The 19,383-nt window shown below is 43.8% G+C and overlaps 1 protein-coding gene across 13 annotated transcripts in view; it reads right to left on the bottom strand.

Moving 5' to 3' along the window:
• NAV2 (neuron navigator 2) overlaps nt 1-19,383 on the bottom strand; it is a 411,390-nt gene that overhangs the window by 259,883 nt on the left and 132,124 nt on the right. For all 13 annotated transcript variants that reach the window (XR_009504671.1, XM_059931256.1, XM_059931258.1 and 10 more), the window contains exon 3: nt 17,528-17,580. Coding sequence is in view for 12 of the 13 variants with exons in the window: in XM_059931256.1 (XP_059787239.1) it covers nt 17,528-17,580 (53 nt within the window). In the remaining variant the exon portion in view is untranslated. The remainder of the gene's footprint in view (nt 1-17,527; nt 17,581-19,383) is intronic.

Raw genomic sequence — 19,383 nt, 5'->3', positions numbered from 1 at the left:
ATAAGACACTGATGAAAGAAATTAAAGATGATACCAACAGATGGAGAGATATACCATGTTCTTGGATTGGAAGAATCAATATTGTGAAAATGACTATACTACCCAAAGCAATCTACAGATTCAATGCAATCCTTATCAAACTACCAATGGCAATTTTTACAGAACTAGAACAAAAAATCTTAAAATCTGTATGGAGACACAAAAGACCCTGAATAGCCAAAGCAGTCTTGAGGGAAAAAAACACAGCTGGAGGAATCAGACTCCCTGACTTCAGACTATACTACAAAGCTACAGTAATCAAGACAATATGGTACTGGCACAAAAACAGAAATATAGATCAATGGAACAGGACAGAAAGCCCAGAGATAAACCCACGCACCTATGGTCAACTAATCTATGACAAAGGAGGCAAGGATATACAATGCAGAAAAGACAGTCTCTTCAATAAGTGGTGCTGGGAAAACTGGACAGCTACATGTAAAAGAATGAAATTAGAACACTTCCTAACACCATACACAAAAATAAACTCAAAATGGATTAAAGACCTAAATGTAAGGCCAGACACTATAAAACTCTTAGAGGAAAACATAGGCAGAACACTCTATGACATAAATCACAGCAAGATCCTTTGTGACCCACCTCTTAGAGAAATAGAAATAAAAACAAAAGTAAACAAATGGGACCTAATGAAACTTAAAAGCTTTTGCACAGCAAAGGAAACCATAAACAAGACGAAAGACAACCCTCCAAATGGGAGAAAATATTTGCAAACGAAACAACTGACAAAGGATTAATCTCCAAAATATACAAGCAACTCATGCAGCTCAATATCAAAAAAACAAACAACCCAATCCAAAAATGGGCAGAAGACCTAAATAGACATTTCTCCAAAGAAGATATACAGATTGCCAACAAACACATGAAAGGATGATCAACATCACTAATCATTAGGGAAATGCAAATCAGAACTACAATGAGGTATCACCTCACACCAGTCAGAATGGCCATCATCAGAAAATCTACAAAGAATAGATGCTGGAGAGGGTGTGGAGAAAAGGGAACACTCTTGCACTGTTGGTGGGAATGTAAATTGATACAGCCACTATGGAGAACAGTATGGAGGTTCCTTAACAAACTAAAAATAGAACTACCATATGACCCAGCAATCCCACTACTGGGCATATACCCTGAGAAAACCATAATTCAAAAAGATACATGTACCACAATGTTCTCTGCAGCACTATTTACAATAGCCAGGACATGGAAGCAACCTAAGTGTCCATCGACATATGAATGGATAAAGAAGATGTGGCACATATATACAATGGAATATTACTCAGCCATAAAAAGAAACGAAATTGAGTTATTTGTAATGAGGTGGATGGACCTAGAGTCTGTCATACAGAGTGAAGTAAGTCAGAAAGAGAAAAACAAATACTGTATGGTAACACATATATATGGAATCTAAAAAAAAATGGTTCTGATGAACCTAGGGGCAGGAAAGGAATAAAGACACAGACGTAGAGAATGGACTTGAGGACACAGGGAGGGGGAAGGGTAAGCTGGGACGAAGTGAGAGAGTAACATTGACATATATACACTACCAAATGTAAAATAAATAGCTAGTGGGAAGCAGCCGCATAGCACAGGGAGATCAGCTCGTGCTTTGTGACCACCTAGAGGGGTGGGATAAGGAGGGTGGGAGGGAGATGCAAGAGGGAGGGGGTATGGGGATAAACATATGCATATAGCTGATTCACTTTGTTATACAGCAGAAACTAACACAACATTGTAAAGCAATTATACTCCAATAAAGACGTTAAAAAGAAAAAAAAAAAGCCCTTCACACAATCCCATAATGGCAGAGTACTAGACACCCATGGCATCTTCTGAAACGGAAAGATCATTTGGAGTTGTGAGACATTCTGAGATCCACTAAATTATGACACTAGTACAGCCCCTCTATGAATGGGCTCCTTGGAAGCTCGAATTCACTTTGAGCCTGTTGGAATCAGTATTTTCTATCTAAAAAGCTCTCAGGTCAAAGTCTCCTCTGCTAAGTTACATAGGAAACCCTAAGCCTTAGACAAGTAGTTTTGTTAAGAAGAATCAAACATTTTTTTTTTGCAGAAAACTTCTGGCTTCACCTACAGAGAAGGATACAAACTCAGATTCCAACTTCTAGACCCCAAACACACAACTGCCTCTTGAACGAACGGGGAAGAGCAGTGCTTGTCGAAGAATTTCACCCAGGGACGAACTGGGACTTGGCAGCCTCATTCATTCCTGGAAAAGTGATGATTGAGTATTTACTCTCTCCCAGGCCCTGCTCTAGCAGAAGGGGAAACAGTGGTGATGAGACAGTGTGGTCTTTCCCTTGTGGAAAAGACAGCCTCCTGAGCAAGAGCAGACTTTAAGCAAATATCACCCCACTAAACAAAGTTGATACAGGCTAACTTAGACCTATCAGCTCACCTACTTGAAAGCCTAACACTGACTCACTGGGATCTTTTTAGAAGGTCTGGGTGCTTTTTGTATTTTTGCCATATTTCCATGCTTTAACCCATAAGCCACCACAAAGTCTTCAAGAGGCAGCAGAACATAAATGCAAAATAAAGCAAAACAGCAGATCCCTGATACACCCCAAGAGTGCAGTAAATCCTCAGTTTTGGAGATACCACTAGAATCTATCATTTCACCCACAAAACCAACACATATAAAAGAACAGGGTAATGGGATAATTAATCTGTAGATGAAGGCCAAGAGTTACACTTGGCTCACCAGCTTGGTGACCAGTTCCCTCACATCAGCCTGTAAAACTCAGTTTTGTGGCTCAGCCAACTTGCCAATGTCTGCAGCTTATGGTCCTTCCGGGTTGGTCGTGAGTAGCTGATCCATGGATTCCTACCCCGCAATTCCAAGGATAGCAAGATGTACCTAAGTGCAAGATGCATCCTGGCAGCATTGGTAACCAGGGAAGTAAAGCCAAGCAGGTAAATTTAAATGCTTTAATACTCAACTCAGGATCCTATAAGACTTTGCTCTCTCACTGTGATGATGGTCGGAAGGAAGCCAACTGTTCTATTATCCTCTCCTTGTATGTATCACCTGTAGTGTTAATTTCTGCAGGAGATGTAATTCAAAAATCGCCATTAAAAAAAAAAAAAAAAAAAAAGAAATGGCATATTTGGGAATTCCCCGGTAGTCCAGTGGTTAGGACTCCACGCTTTCACTGCGAGGGCCTGGGTTCAATCCCTGGTTGGGGAACTAAGATCCCACAAGCCATTCAGTGTGGGCAAAAAAAAAAGAAAATCACCATTGTTTACAGTCTAATTCCAGATGTTGCTAACAATTATCATATGCCAGGCATAATACTAGGACCTTTCACATACCTTACACTTCAATCCATTTTTTAATTTCAAAAGCTGTTTGTAGGTATAGCTAAAGAGTTGAGCCTGAATTATAGCCTCCTAGTGGACATTAATATAGAATTTGGGAGATTTTCCAAGCAGTACACAAAATACACCAAGAAACTAGATTTGGCCAATAGTTTCAAATTCCAAAATCTGTGATCAAGGCAAAGAGCTACTTGCCAACCAAAAATTATATGAGATTAAAAGTAATTAAGAATATCATCAAGAATTAAAGTAACTCTCAACTCTACTTACTGCCACAGCCAGAATGTCAAAGTCACTGAAAGAGGGGAACAAACAAGACAAGGAAGGTCTTTATTACAGGATATCCTTGAGATTCCCAAGGCTACAAGATCGCTAACGCACCTGTGAAGAAATAGTGACAATTCTTGTATATAATGCGAACCTGTTACTCATTCCATCCTTGTCAAGTATTCAGTTGAACCAGATAAAATTGCCATTTTTGTAGGTAAAAATGGTTACATACTGGCCATTTCATATGGTTCTACCTATTATCAATATATTAGGAAGATGCTTCCCTCCAAAAGCTAAAATTATACTGCCAGGTGATCATAAAAATAGAGCACTCTATAGCCACTGATAAACAAAGCATCTGTAAATTCTGAAACTCAGATCTCTGCAAGTGTCTCTCAAAGGAGTTTCAAAAGACTGATGATGATACACTTTGGTTTATATATATAAAGTCAGAAGAAACACCCCATTCACAAGCTAAGCCCTCAAAGGCCCTTTGCTTCAGTTCTAAGAATTTCTCCTGCACTATCCCCTTATAGAAAGCAAAGTGGGGCAAGGCAAGACTTTCATTCCAAGCTGATTCATCTCAAAACTACCCATAAAAGGCAAGCAGTAGTCGTCCTTCACAATAGTGAAGGGTAACCCAGGTCACCTACCCTTCTCCTCTTGCCTTCCTGTTCCTTCAGGGGAAAGTGTGAGAAAGATGAGATTTTCGTCAGGTTCTGCCACCCTATGCAACTCTACATGACTGTTACCACATTCGCACCAATGTGGGAATCTACTCCGTAGGAAAAGCCAACTCATGCCACAGGGTCATCATCGGCATTGTGATGGCACCATCACAAAGAGGAAATTTTAAAAGAGGAGATGGAAATCAAGCATTTCCCAGGACCAGAGGTGAAGTCTGGGGAACCATAGGTTTCTCAGAGCTCCTTGGCTCTCTTTGAGCAAGGTACTTAATTTCCCCAAGCCTCAGTTTTCCTTTCAGTAAAATGGGGATAATTATCATTTTCTTATCCCTCCCAAGAAACTAATATTTACACTCTTAGAAAACATGAAACACTGGGCTAGATTCTTTTCCGTACATTATTATTTCAGTTATTTTTCACCTTTCAGTTAGATAAGGTAGGGTTTTTTTTTCTTTTTTACATTTATTTTTGGCTGTGTTGGGTCTTCATTGCTGCGCGCAGGCTGTCTCTAGTTGCGGCGAGCGGGGCTACTCTTCGTTGTGGTGTGCAGGTTTCTCTTGTTGCCGAGTACAGGCTCTAGGCGCACAGGCTTCAGTAGTTGTGGCACATGTGTTCTAGAGCGCAGGCTCCGCAGTTGTGGCACACGGGCTTAGTTGCTCCGCAGCATGTGGGATCCACCCGGACCAGGGCTTGAACTGGTGTCCCCTGCATTGGCAGGCGGATTCTTAACTACTGCGCCACCAGGGAAGCCCCGATAAGGTAGGTATTATCATCACTCTCTCAATGGGGAAATGGAGGCATAGAGTGTTAAAGTGCCTTCCTAAAATCACGGTTTAAAATGGCACAGTTGCAATTCGAACACTTACTGGAAAGTGTTTTGTAAGCTCTCTACACAAACATGGGGCATTAACAACCGAGCAGCAACAACTTCACTATTGCTGAGGGGGAGAAAAATGACCACCCCGTTTTGTCATTTCCCTGGCCCTCCAGTAGTAAGACAAGGCAGGTAATCAATCCATCGAAACTAAACCCAATCATTACATCAGAAAGACAAAGGACACTTCGCAGAGGAAGGAGTGACTTCTCCCACATCCTTCTGGACACGTTTTGTGGAAGATATTTATGTTCTTTTATAGTGTTTGAAATCTTCTAGGGCAGGAATTATTTAAACCAATATAAACATTACAGGCATTATTTTGATGTTGAAATGCTCCCATAACAGGGATTTTTCAAACTACCATATGCCAGTGTTTAGGATTCCTGAGGAAGTTCATGATACTTATAAGAATACAATGGTTTGGGGGTCAAAAACCTCAAATGTGTGCAGGGGGTAGGCAGGGAAAAACTAAGTAAAAGAGGCTGGGTATAAGACAATAGGGAATGGTGGGGAGTATGACTAACGCAGTCTACATCTACCTAAAGAGGACAGCTGCTATCCAGTTTTAGCCAATTGTTGCCTGTGGAGTGCCAATCCAGTACTGCCATTTTTTTCCTTAAAAAAGCTGGAAGATCATTGTTTGTGAAGTATATTGATTTTCATCTAATGGTTGGCAGCTGTTTAGTTTTTGTTTTAAAAGGTCTTTTGGGACCTGAACTCAGCCTGTTGGCCACTGTTCTCTTCTCTTTGCTTGTGAGCACACTGGCGTTCACCTACTGACCACTTCCCAACACGCAGACACCACAGGCTAACTATGCCTTACCAAAGTGCCAACAGGAATTCCTTGCTAAGTTCTAGTTCATGGGAAAAAAATAAAAAATAAAAAACAAAGATGCATACCAAAACACCCCTTTGATGCTAGGCTGAAACATAAGAACCCCATGAAGACATATGCAGGGAGATGGATCCAAGCATGAAGCCAGATGGCTTTTATATAAACCACAATCTACATGGTTATAAATCACCATCCAATTTCTCTTTCAGCTCAAGATCTGAAGCTATTCTCTCCCCACCCATCCACATACTTGCTAAGCTCTTTAACCTTACGGGGCACCACATGTTGCCACTCAAAATGCCTCAGTTTCAAAGTAGGTGTAATGGGGATTTCTTCAGTTAATACTCCCTGAGCATCCATCAGATGTCAGGTGGTATGGGCAGATGGAGAGATGAGACCCCGCCCTCAAAGAAGTTAACGTCTGGTGGGATGCAGGCAGTTAAGGACAATGTGCTAAAGGATTATCACCTGGGTTTTCAATGGAGGAAACCAAGGGTCACAGAGCTTAAGTGAACTGGAAGAGGTAGAGAAGACACTTGCAAACTCCAACACCACAGCTGCAGACACAATTCAGATCCTATCAACTTAGAACTTACCACAGTTCTCAGACAAGAGGATGTCTAAGGCGTCCTCATCCTTCCAAAAAGTAAACTGATTGGTTCATTCAAAAATATTTAGTTAAACCTTATTGTGGTGATCACTTCGCAATATATACAAATGTCGAATCATTATGTTTGCACACCTGATATGAATTGTGAATTATACCTCAATCAAAAATACATAGCGTTCCTAAAAAAATAGTTAAAATTAAATAAACCTTTAGAGAGATTAATTTTTAAAAATTTAAAGAACTTTGCAAACTGATAGATGTTTAAATGCGTATTTGCACAGCCATATCCCAAAAGAAGTTTTGTTTTTAACTCGGCTCCAAGGTACGGTCGGCAAAGTAAGGTCACCGAACCAGGAGCAGCAGCAGCATCACGCAAGAGCTTGTTACAAATGCAAATTCTCCAGTTCCTTCCCGGACCTACTGCATCAGGAACTCTGGGGGCGGGGCGGGGGGGGGGGGGCGGTGGTCCCAGCACTGTTCGAAGAAGCCCTCCAGGTGATTCTCCTACTCACTAAAGCTGAAGCCCAATGGCTACAGGAGGTTTTGCCAAACCTCCAAACACTCCTTCCCTTATTAATGAAAATAATCTGTTTTCATGGTATCACTTCCATACACTTTTATAAAAGATTGGATTTGGGAATTTTTTGGTTTAGGATTACTTAAGTTTCTTTCTTTTTTTAAAAAATTTTATTTATGGCTGTGTTGGGTCTTCGTTTCTGTGCAAGGGCTTTCTCTAGTTGTGGCAAGCGGGGGCCACTCTTCATCGCGGTGCGCGGGCCTCTCACTATCGCGGCCTCTCTTGTTGCGGAGCACAGGCTCCAGACATGCAGGCTCAGCAATTGTGGCTCACAGGCCCAGTCGCTCCGCGGCATGTGGGATCCTCCCAGACCAGGGCTCGAGCCCGTGTCCCCTGCATTGGCAGGCAGACTCCCAACCACTGCGCCACCAGGGAAACCACCGGATTACTTAAGTTTCTTGATAGCATTTTAAAGTGCCTAGTATTTCACATATGAAACCTTGACGGGTACCATCGCCCCACTCTCTGGGAAGCTCCCAGACGGCTGGACCATTTATTGTTTGGCTCTGAGAAAGATTAGCTGAGCATTTCCAACGTACCTAGCACTAGGCCAGGTGCTGGAAATATGGAGCTTTTCATTGAACTAAAAGATAAAAAAAACACGCTATATGTACTACAAAGCTTTGACGGGATTACCTAGCATATGAAATATAAGTCTCTCATAAAGTGTCCTTAAATGTCGTATTAATTACAAGACAAACACACATTAGTTAGGGAGCATAGTACTTACTCCTGAGTTTACATTCACATCAGGAATACCGCGTATCCACTTCTAAATAATAGACGAAATGGCACCTGCCACACCCAGTATCTGAGCTCAGTATCTGAGGCAGCCCATGATATGGTCACAGTGTTGGAAACTAAATGTGGGCCTCTGTCTCCGCACACTTCCTTGCAATGACCTGCAGTAAATGTACAGATGTGCAAAACTCCATTCCAAAGTGTTCTATCAAGGGAGGCAACTTCCAGTCAACTCAGAAACTTAACAGGCACACAGTGGCAAAATGAGCCTCTGCTATAAACCCGAACAGCTTGCTAATACAGTCAGAGTTACTTTGCTTGAATCCCAGAGTGTATTAGTTTCCTACTGCTGCTGTAACAAATGACCACAAACTTAGTAGCTTAACACAACATAAATTTATTATCTTAAAATTCTGGGAGGAAAAAAAAAATAAGGACTTTCCTGGCGGTCCAGTGGTTAAGACTCCATGCTTCCACTGCAGGGGGCACAGGTTCGATCCCCAGTTGGGGATCGAAAAAAAAAAAAAATTCTGGGAGGTCAGAAGTCCAAAATCACACACCACTGTATATGAAATAGATATCTAATAAGGACCTACTGTATAGCACAGGGAACTCTACTCAATACTCTGTAACGGCCTCTATGGGAAAAGAATCTAAAAAAGAGTGGATATATGTATATGTATAGCTGAGTGGATCAACTATGCTCCAATAAAAATTAAACAAAAAAAAAAGAAGTCCAAAATCAGTTTCAGTGGGCTAAATCAAGGAGTCCGCAGGGCTGCATCTACTCCGGAAGCTCTAGGGGAGAATGTGTCCCCTTGTCTTTTTTATTAGCTCTGGAGGCCACCTGCATTCCTTGGCTCATGGCCCATTCTTCCATCTTCAAAGCCAGCCAAGTAGCATCTTCCAACCTCATTCTCTCTCATTCATTCTCTCCCTCTCCCCTTCCCCCACACTCCCCATGTTCCCTCCCTCTCTTCCTCTCTCTCCTCTGACCTGCTTCCATGTTCCACGGTCACATCTTCTCTCTCTCACCTTCCTGCCTCCCTCTTAGAAGGATCCTTGTGATCACATTGGGTCTGCCCAGATAATCTTCCTGTCTCAAAATCCCTAACTTAATCACCTCTGCAAAGTCCCCTTTGTCATTTAAGAGAACATATTCACAGGTTCCGAGGATTAGAATGTCGATGTCTTTGGGGGTCCATTGTTCAGCCTACCACACTGGTGCCTACTTTTTGAATATGAAAAGCCTTTTTAATGCACAAGTTAATAGTTAGGAAATATGTGACTTGTCAACAGAGAAGGGAATGACAGTCTAATGTGCTCTCTTCATGAGCCAGGTGCTTTTAATACCGTCTCTCATTCATCCCTGGCAACCCTGGGGGCAACTTCCATAATTATCTCCCTTTTACAGAGAAGGAAAAAGACTCGGATTTTCAGTAACTTGCCCAGCACACCTGCCCAGTATGTGAGACCCAGGTCTGCCTGATTCCAGAGTCCATGCTTATTCTTTTTCATCCCAAATCTCCTTGCCATGATGGAATGCCTCATCCCAAAGCTCTGCCCTTACCTACATGAGGAGACAGTATTACAAATATAATTTTTGCACCTCCACGTCAGTCATTTTCTCTTCTTCCATCTATTTCCTTACATGTAGGATAGCATAAGAGTTAAGGGAATGGAGTCTCGAGCCAGGCTTCCAGGGTTCAAACCCCAGCTTGTCACTTACTAGCTGTGCGACCTGAGGAAACTTACTAAACCTGTCTCTGCCTCAGTTTCCTCACCTGTAAAGTGGAAATAATAAAGATACCTGCTCTCATAGGGTTTTGTGAAGATAAAACCAGTTATAATGCAGATAAAATGTCTAAAACATTGCCCCAATGTACTGTATATGTATTTGCTATTAATATTATATAAAAACCCAGACAGAATCAGGGACAAAGGCAATAACCCTAGGCTCTACAGCATGAGGGGGAAAGAACGAGATGTTCTTCAACGTGCCTCACATTTGGCCCCTGGCAGAGCACAGCAAATGGCATCAGGGTCCAAGTTCTCCATACCCTTTAATGGAATGAACAAAATATATTTCTTACTCCATAGGGTTGTTATGAGAATAAAGTGAGTTAAAACATGTAAATCACTTAGAACAGTAATTATCTTCATTTTTATTATCAATGTTAATCATCTCTGGTAATTGTAAAGATGTCTAAAAATGCTACCTCAAGCAACATAAAAGAACTCAGTAAACGAAAAATTAGCTGCCATGTTCTATTTGGATCCTCTGGATAAACCAAGGAAGAAAAGAATTAAGAGAAGGAAAGACACTTCTAGAATAGTGTTAAATATCTATTTCTTAAATCCCATAAAGAATTTCCAAGTGAACACCCAGCGCTCAAATCACTGCTCAACAGTAGATAATGATATGAGAATAACAGTATGTTATAATCCTCTAGCCCCATGGACACATCCAGGCCAGCTCCCTCTTTGGTCTTTCCATCTGTCCGTCCATCCACCCGACACTTATTAACCACCTACTCTATGCTAGTCATCTAAGTGATAGGTGCTTAGACCCTCAGGTGAAAGATACAGCATCTCCTTCAAGAAGACAATTGAACAGACAACCACAAAGAGCAGGTTATGAGACATGCTTTCACACCTGGGAACACAAGGGACAAAAGGCACCTAATTATCTCAATTACTTGAGTTAACAGTTAACCTGAATATTCAAGGTTCCATTGCCCAGGTGGGACAATCATCAGGTCTTCCTGGCAGACTGGACAGCTTGCATCAAAGTACAAGGCATGAAAGTACAGGGCCTCCTTGGGGCACCCCAAGTTCCAGTATGGCTGGGGTATAGAGTTTGAGTGGCCAAGTGGCAGGAGATGGTGGTAACTAGATCGTGAAGGCCCTTCTATTGTGTGCTCAAGAGTATGGAGAGGTAAATGGGGAGCCAATGATGGTTTTGAACAGAGAGGTGACCAAAAAGGTAAGAGACAGACATGGAGATGGCCGCCATCTTTGAAAGAGAATGTCAGCCACAACACATGCAGTGATGCTAGACGTGACCCCTGAATGGGAAGCAGTGGATGCTTCCTGCCCATGTTGGCCCTGGACTCTCCACTTTGTTTTAAATTCTAAGGGGCCCATGGACGTTCCTTCATTCTTTCTTGGTTTTGTAACGTGTGTGCCCTTAGGGCCATGTAAAAATAGGTGCAAGGGCCCAGGGAAGAGGCAACTCAGCTGCCCAAGGATCTCAGACACTCCCCAGGCATGTGGCCGGCTTTCTGGCAGCTGTTAGGAGGGCTCAAGGTCACTGGGGCTGGAAACCTGATCTTGTTACAGACAGCCTTCTCCTGGCCCAGGAAGCTCTGTGCAGAACGCAGTCGGAGGTACCTGGCGCCACGGCTCTTCCTGGGCTTCTCAAGATGCTGCCTTTCACTGGGGGCCACTTGCTCCTTTTTCAGCTCTTGAGTTCCCATCGACAGGTCAACTCAGGCAATCTCCAGAAATACTCACTCTCCTCCCTTCTCACTAACTCTCAGCTAAACCCAGCTGGCTCTACTGTGCCCACGAATGAGAAATAAGGGACTGGTGAGGTGGAGACTATTATGCCCTTTCTCTGTCGCAGAAGGGACCACCACAGGCTCTCCAAATAGACAGACTTGGGTTCAAGCTCCCGCTCTGCCTCCTAGGCAAGTAGTCTGAGGCAAAAAAAACTTTTAAAGCTCAGTCTCCACGTGCAAAACACAGACAATAATTGCACCTATTCATAGGGCTGTTACTTCCCACATTTCCCGGGGGAGGAAGTACAGTGCCGGGAGGCCAAGTGGATTAGCCAGGGCCACGGTGGTAATCCCCTCACCCAAAGGTAGGCTGGCCAGTCTTGAAACATCTATTTCTTTAAAAATACTGAGGTATCTTGAAAAACCTCATCCTATTAAGAGCTAACATCAACTGTGTGCTTCCTCTGTGCTCAGCAGCATGCGGGCATGCTGTCATACAGATGGTCTCATGCATGCCTGAAAACCACCCTGGGAGGCAGGTGTTGTTACTAACCCCGTTACAGAGACTGGTCCCCTGAGAACCTAAGGAACATGCCCTGGGTCACAAGCAGCTGGCCTTCAGGGCCCATGCTCTTAGCCCTGATGCCTTGTAACCTCCAGAGGTTAGAGGTGAAGACGACCTAGTTGATGGTCTCTTTTCCTACAGGAGACTTAGGAGGACCAGAGAATTCCAGAGCTGGAACCTGATGCCCGGGTAGGGGGTCCCTAGGCTTCATCACACTGTGTATTTTCAGGGGCTGGCCTTCTGAAAGGGGGCTTCAGGGGCAAATGTGACAGTGGGGACGGGGAGAGAAGAGGCAGGTGAAAGGGAGATGCTACGGTGGCCCTCCCTGGGCTGCCTAATCCTATGTAAAGCACTAATGCAGTTTTTGTCACTTTCACACGTGGGGTGCCACAAACAATTTTATTTGGGAAAAAAGGGGGGGGGGGTTCTGCTCATGGAACAGAAGTTTGAAAACCAGTGTCCTGTCCTTCTGTGTCTAAGGGCAAATTCCTCTTGTTTTGGGAACCTAGCTGCTGCCTTTTTCCACAGGGGCCTCTGAAAGGACAGGGCGAGGAGCAGACCAGTGCCCTAAGCAGCAGGGGCACCGAATGTGCGGGTCTGTGGCGCCCCAGAGGCCTTTGGGATCCGTGAGCTGCTCAGGCCATATGCAAAATTCCGGGGTATGTGTGATCCGGGGAGGAGAGGGCCGGTAGCTCTTCTCAGATTTCCCAAGGGTTCCATGTCCCCCAGTACCTGAATGGCTACTAAAACAAATCATCATCATTGGAGAAACCACCGCTGACTGAGTGCTGACCATGTGCTATGGAGAAGGGGGGTGATGAGGTCACCTACCGCAAAGGGCTGTTGGGAGGATGAACTAAGAGGATATTTGTGAAGCACTCAGAATGGCACCTGGCACACGGCAAACACTGTTTGGCCTTATGGCTTATTTTCATCATCATTACTGTCATCCGCCGTTATCACTTTGACTGCCTCATTAGTCCTCACAAAAACTTGATGAGGTTCGTATTATTATCAATCCCACTTTATAGAACAGGAAATAGAGGCTTCAAGAGGTTAAATAATTAGCTCAAGGCCACAGAAGAGCAGAGAAGGAACTCGAAGTTGGCCCGTCTGGTTCCCAAGCCCAGGCAGGCCCTCGGTCTAGAAGGGCTGAGGGAAGAAGGCAGGACTCCCTGAGGGCCCAGGAGGAGGTGGGCAGGCAGGTGGGCAGCAATGGGAGGCCCCAGATGATCCCGGGCCAGAGCAGAAAACAGGCCAGGGCTTTCCACTGAAAGGGCCTGAAAGGACAGGCAGCCTTCCTAACTTTGCACCTCTTCTAATCAACAACGCAAAGCCAAACCACTTAAAATAATAATGATGAAAAAAGAAAACCACCCCCTGCTGCTCCTTTCCTAGGCTCTAAAGTGAGCCAGCGTCTTGGAATACAGTGGGTTCAAGGCACAAGGCAGCGGCAGCCCCAGCGTCCACTGGCTGTGCTCCAAGCAACGTTTCTCCTTCCAAACACACACGTAACCCTGTGGAACACACCACTTGAAAGTCAAGAAGATGCCCCATGGGTTGCCGTGGCAATGCTAAACAGAAGAAACATTTTAACCAGCTCTGACGCACATACATCAACCTATTTAAGGGCCAAGTGGATGGATTGGGGGGTGAGGAGGTGGGGGGAATGTTGTTTCTACAGCTCCATCTCCGAGGATTTGGCCCCCAAAGCATCTATGCCAGACTGAAACAGAGCAAAGGACTCCTTCAACACAAGCTGAGGCCAGGCTTGCTTGGGAAAGGGAAGCCACTGCCATGCTTCTGCATTTCGGCTGCAGGCACAGTCCTGTTTTACGAGGGCCACGAGAGGGTGACAGGAGATGCCGAAGGTCCTGGCTCTGCCTCTCCCTGGGGACAGCCCTCCAGCTGCCGGCACCAGTGTCTCTTGATAACGCTGGCCTATAGCAGGGTCGGGAGGGTCGAGTGTGCCCATGAGTGTGAAAGGCCTTAAAGCAGTGCGTGGATGCCTGTGAGTGCTGATGTTAACAATACTAACCACCATTTCTCACACCCCATGGTTCAACTTTCATCCACAGGAGTTGATCGCCATGGGTACTTTCCTTTAGAAAACTTCACTCCAGGGTCCAATGGGGCTGTTCCCTGAGGCGCTGCCACCTGGGGAGTGATGACGAATACAGAAGACTTGGCCCAGGTCTGAAAAGACCACCATGCTTCTGGGGTCTGTCGCACTCTGGTCTCTTCCATGCCCTATCCCTCACCTCGGATACAATGGGACAAAGGGTTGACACTGCGGAGAGGCCAGAAGAGTCTCACCAGACACAGCTGATGGCACACGGTAGGATCCATGAACAAATGTTGCCAAACCTTCCTCTGCAGGGTCCAGGATATCCTCAGGTAAACAGAATCTCCAGAAATGGGAATCCTCTTCCACTCATCATTCCCTGCGGTGAACCCTCTTGCCTTTCAAGACTCAACCCCTGAAAGTTATTCCTAAGCCTCCCCTTTTCCTGGAGTGGACTGGCCCCCACTGTGCCACGCACAGATGTCTATGGGAGCAGTTGCACTATTCTAGTGTTCTAATTGTTCTCTGGGCTCCTGCCCACTCATCACTGAGCTCCCTGAGGGCAGGGACCCCATCTTGTTCACGGGGGTACTAACCTGGTCTAGTCCAGTGCCTGGCATTAGTCGGCACTCTGTGACCGTGTGCTGACTGACAGGCTAGAAGTATACAGTGCCATGCCCATAATGTTTGTGCATCAGGGCCTCTGGAATTCTCTAGGCCATATGCCACAAGTGTCTGCTTTCACTTCCACATCCTCTGGGAAGAGAGCAGAACCTGAAGCAGAGCCTGGAGCTCAGGAGTTGGACAGCAGAGCTCCGGGAAGCCTGGTAGGTCAGGAGGAGGGGGATACGAGAGGAGGAAGAGGCACCCCACCTGTAAAACTAAAGCTCTAGTGCCTACCCACCGAGGAGCTAATGAAATAATTTGCCGCTTGAAAACTGAAATAGCACCCATCCCCCCTGCTCTGAAGCAAAATCGTTTTCCTTTGTCTCCGTTATTTAAGGCCTCTGACAATGCTCTGTGTTCTGTGAGCACGATAACTCTATGCTGGTGATTTTCAGTGGAGTCACAGCTACCCTCCCAGCAGGTACACTCTCTCCTATTCTCTCGTTGTGTGTCATCTTCCTTGTGCCAACATGATGCTCTCCGTACATGTTCCCTTCTGGTCTCCTCCACACAGGCAACGTTTAGCAAACAACAACAAATCTTTATCATTGGCTGCCCTAAATAAAGCCTAATTGGGAGTTTAACGTTCTAGGAATCTAGAAATGGTGGCTCATCCGCTATGCCATCTTCCCAAATGATACTTCCCATGAGTAGACATGCTTTAACTCTGTACGTGCTCACACACGCATACACACAGGTGTCCTACTAGCCAGAACACCACCTGTGCTTGTGTGTAAGCAGCACTTCCCGTGTGCCCTAGATGAGTTCTGCGTTATGGATTTGTCATTGCTTTGTGATGTAGGCGAAAGGACAATGGCCCCGAGTTCCTTATCATCGCCTTTCTCATTTCCTACAGAATGGAATGACTGTGGTGGAGGTTTTGACGTTTTCCTGGACTCACATCCTGTCTGCTGAATTATTCTCTGCCACTTTTACCACCAGACCTTGTCTGCCCCCCCTCCCCCGCCCCTGAGCTGGAACTAATTACCACAGACAATTTTAGGATTTTATATTCCTGTGTTCTTAAAAAAAAAAAAAAGAGAAGAAAAAAAACACAGTCCATGAAGAAAAACCCAATACTTCCATAGCTGAAAGAGTTATAGAGAAACCACAAAATTGCGTTGGTGCTATGTAGCATTATACATAACATATTTACATAAACTAAGTTGGCACAGAAGAATCTGAGGTGACGGTATTATTTTGTAAGCTTGAAAGTGGACTTTAACAGAAAACATCTCCAACAGAAGGTACCAAAAATGCAAATGCACCAAACAGAATAAAAGGTTCACTACCTTAAACTGTCAGTTGTACATACACATTATAATGGGCTGGGACAAACACATCCATCTCTCTCCCAGGCGGAAATACTACATCTCTTTCATGAGAAGCTATGACTGCATGTGTAAAATGCTTGCACTAAAATTAAGTCTTCTATCTTCCAAATTTTCTCAATTATTAATACACCAGACAGCTGTAGTAGCTCTGGCAAAAATAGCAGCCAAGCTTTTCCAAAAGTCAAAGCAGCCATGAGATGCCTGCATGGGGACTTTCCTGTGTGAGGACTGGCCGCTCTCTGGATCAAACAGAAAGAAACAAAATCTCCAGTGGAACAACAAAAAAAGAGAAACTTGTTTCAGAATTTAACGTGAAAAATGACACCCCCTGCCCCCGCCAGGCACACTCACTCCTCTTTATAATAAGAAACTTTGTGTGTCTAGATAAAAAGTTGATGAAAAGGCTATCTGTCCACTCACTGGGATAACAAACAATTCAGAAAATTAAACAGTAAACCCAAGGAAGGCCAATCACTTCAGTGTATTCTGGAATGAGACTATCCAATTGTGTCTACTCAAAGGGAGGAGGGTGAGGTTAGAAAACAAATTATGCCCCTTTTTTTAGATTTCTGGAAGCAAATTAACGTACAGGAGAAAAGGTTGTCCTTCAGTTGCCATCTTCGTATTTTAAACAGGTATTAGCATCATCTTAACAGACTCTGATAATATACAATCTTTGTGGAAATATTCATATTTGAAAAGCACTTCTAAGGGAAAAACTAAGCACTCAGATTGTGTCACAATTCAATGCTCCCTGAACTCAACAGTGATCATGAATTTTCATTCAAAGATTATGTGTAGGACATGCAACAAGAACAGAATAGATTTTTAAAGATTTTTTGAAGTTATAATATCAGAGCTTAAGCATATCACGCCAGAGAGAATGTCACTTGTCAAGGTTACGTTGTGAATGGTCTGGATGTGATTGGACATTTCACATTTCCTGTCACAGTTCTGATTTTACATCATTCTAACCTTTAAAGGCAATCAGACCACACGCCCCAATCTCTGATGGTTGTTACGATACCATCACTCCATCTGTGCCCCAGCACCATACACAAACAGAAATTGTTGTGGGTCTTTGAGGAAAAAGCAAGAGTCATATCAGCCCAAGTTCTAAACAAGGGTATGTTTGCACCAGTTCTGCATAACTTGTTTCAAAGAGCAAGGACCATATTTCATTTTCTCTGTCTCACGACCTACGTAAAAATCACAGCCATTTTCCAGTAAATGCCAACAAATGTCAGAGAAGCAAACCATGGCTATTTGGAAATGGCTGTTTATTAATATAATCCCCCAGAGTAAAGCTTGTGGTGTGAATGTTTTCAAGATGGTCAATATCATTTAGAGGTAGGGCTTACTAACATAACACAAACACTCACTGCCCATGTGCCACTTACCATTTGCGATCTGTTCTTTGGACAGCCATTGATGTCTTCAATCTTCTCATTTGCTGAAAAAAGAAACACAAGTCAGAAAAATAAATAATCATCACAGACACTTTGAGCAGTGATGTTCAGGACCCTTGAGGCCAAGAAAATCCTAAGCCCCATACTGGGGTTTGTCCAACCAACGCAGGCATGTGAAATACTGAGACGCATCTAGCAAGCTTCAGGACTTACTCATCGAGCTGCCGCCCTCCAGGGACAGCTGGGGCAAGGTCGCTGTCATCTAAGGCAGAGACAACTGCATTGATGACAGTCTTGGACTGATGGGGCATGGTGGAAATGTTTGGAGACTGGGAAACGGCCTGAGCTGTGACTGTGCTTTAGGCTCTTAAAAAGGCAACTGCAACTTGCCCACAAAAGATAGGGTGCTTCAGAGTGGATCCATCCAGCCACAACACAGCTCCTGGGGACAAACGCCATAGATGACAGCATCTCACCCCATCTTTAGCCAGAAATGCTAAGATTGCTTTTGTTTGTCCTGATTCTATTCCCAAAGTGGTGGCCAATAGAAGAACAAGAGAGTGAGACTTTAAAAATGGCACATCCATGGTCATATAGTAAGTCCAGATTAGATCTGGAACACACACTATTGAAGTCAAAAGAGTACCTACCTACCTATTTAGGGAAGTGATAGAAAGAGGCTGTACGGAATAAGCTGGAAATCAAATAAATAACAGGGAAGAAAGGCCCAGCTTCCCATGGTGAATGTATTTCATCCTAAGTATGGAGGAATCCTTGCAAGACACAGCCCAAGACATCTGAGTTTGCAACTACAGTGCTACAAGAAAGGTAGTACGTGTAGTGGCTTGGAGGCGAAGATACCCCAGTTTGAAGCACAGCTTTATAGCTTCTCAGCTGTGTGATCTTAGCCATGTAACACAACCTCTCTGGGCCACAGTTTCCTCATCTATAAAATGGAGCTAATACTACCTACTTCACAGGAGGAGCTGTGAGAAGAAGACTATATGATGCCAGTAAACTGCTTAGTGCAGTGCCCAGCACACAGTGAGTATTCTATGTACGGTAGAGATCATTAATCCAATAAGATATATTCTTATCATCTATGAAAAAATATATAAAATAAAATTTCCCTTTTTTGATGTCTCCATCTGAGTTAAGCCCAGAAACTCAGCTAGGAGTTCACAGTAAAGAATTACGGACTTGCCTCCTCTGTGAAGCCTTTATGAGATTCCTCCCCAATCCCATGCCCCTTTATTGCATGCCCCCTCCCCCAGAAGGGTAAGTCCCACTAGGTCTCTTTGCTCTCCCAGCACCCTGGACTTGCCTCTACTTTGCTTTTAATCACCTAATGTGTAACTCCTTTTCTTGTCTCCGCCAGCTACGCAGACATGTAGATTTTGTTTTTCACACTTGTATCCTTAGGGCTCAACAAGTGTTTGCAAAATTGCATTTAAAAAAAATATATATATATGTGTGTGTGTGTGTGTGTGTGTGTATATATATATATATATATATATATATATATATATATCACATCAGATTTTAATGACTATGACACCTAAAACTTCCATGAAGAGAAAAGACATTGAAAAGTGTCTGAAAAGGATAACAGAATCAAAGTGTCCCAGGACACTGAGGTTTTAGAACACCTGAACCCAAATATAGCTCACCGTTACCTCAATTGGGTTTTTTTCCTCTAGTGTTTCTATCTTAAGAAGTAAAAAATAAGAAAGCAAGCTAATGGCAGGAAATTATTTAAAAATCTGATTACCAGAGACAGCCTGGTTAGTATACATTCAGCCTGATCTACACCTTCTTTAGAACTGGCCCAAAGTAATAGATATTCA

This window comes from Balaenoptera ricei, chromosome 8 (assembly GCF_028023285.1).
Source record: "Balaenoptera ricei isolate mBalRic1 chromosome 8, mBalRic1.hap2, whole genome shotgun sequence".
In the NCBI taxonomy this organism is placed as follows: Eukaryota; Metazoa; Chordata; class Mammalia; order Artiodactyla; family Balaenopteridae; genus Balaenoptera; species Balaenoptera ricei.
The sequence above is the reverse complement of the archived record's forward strand: the minus strand, read 5'-3'. Positions and strand labels throughout refer to the sequence as shown.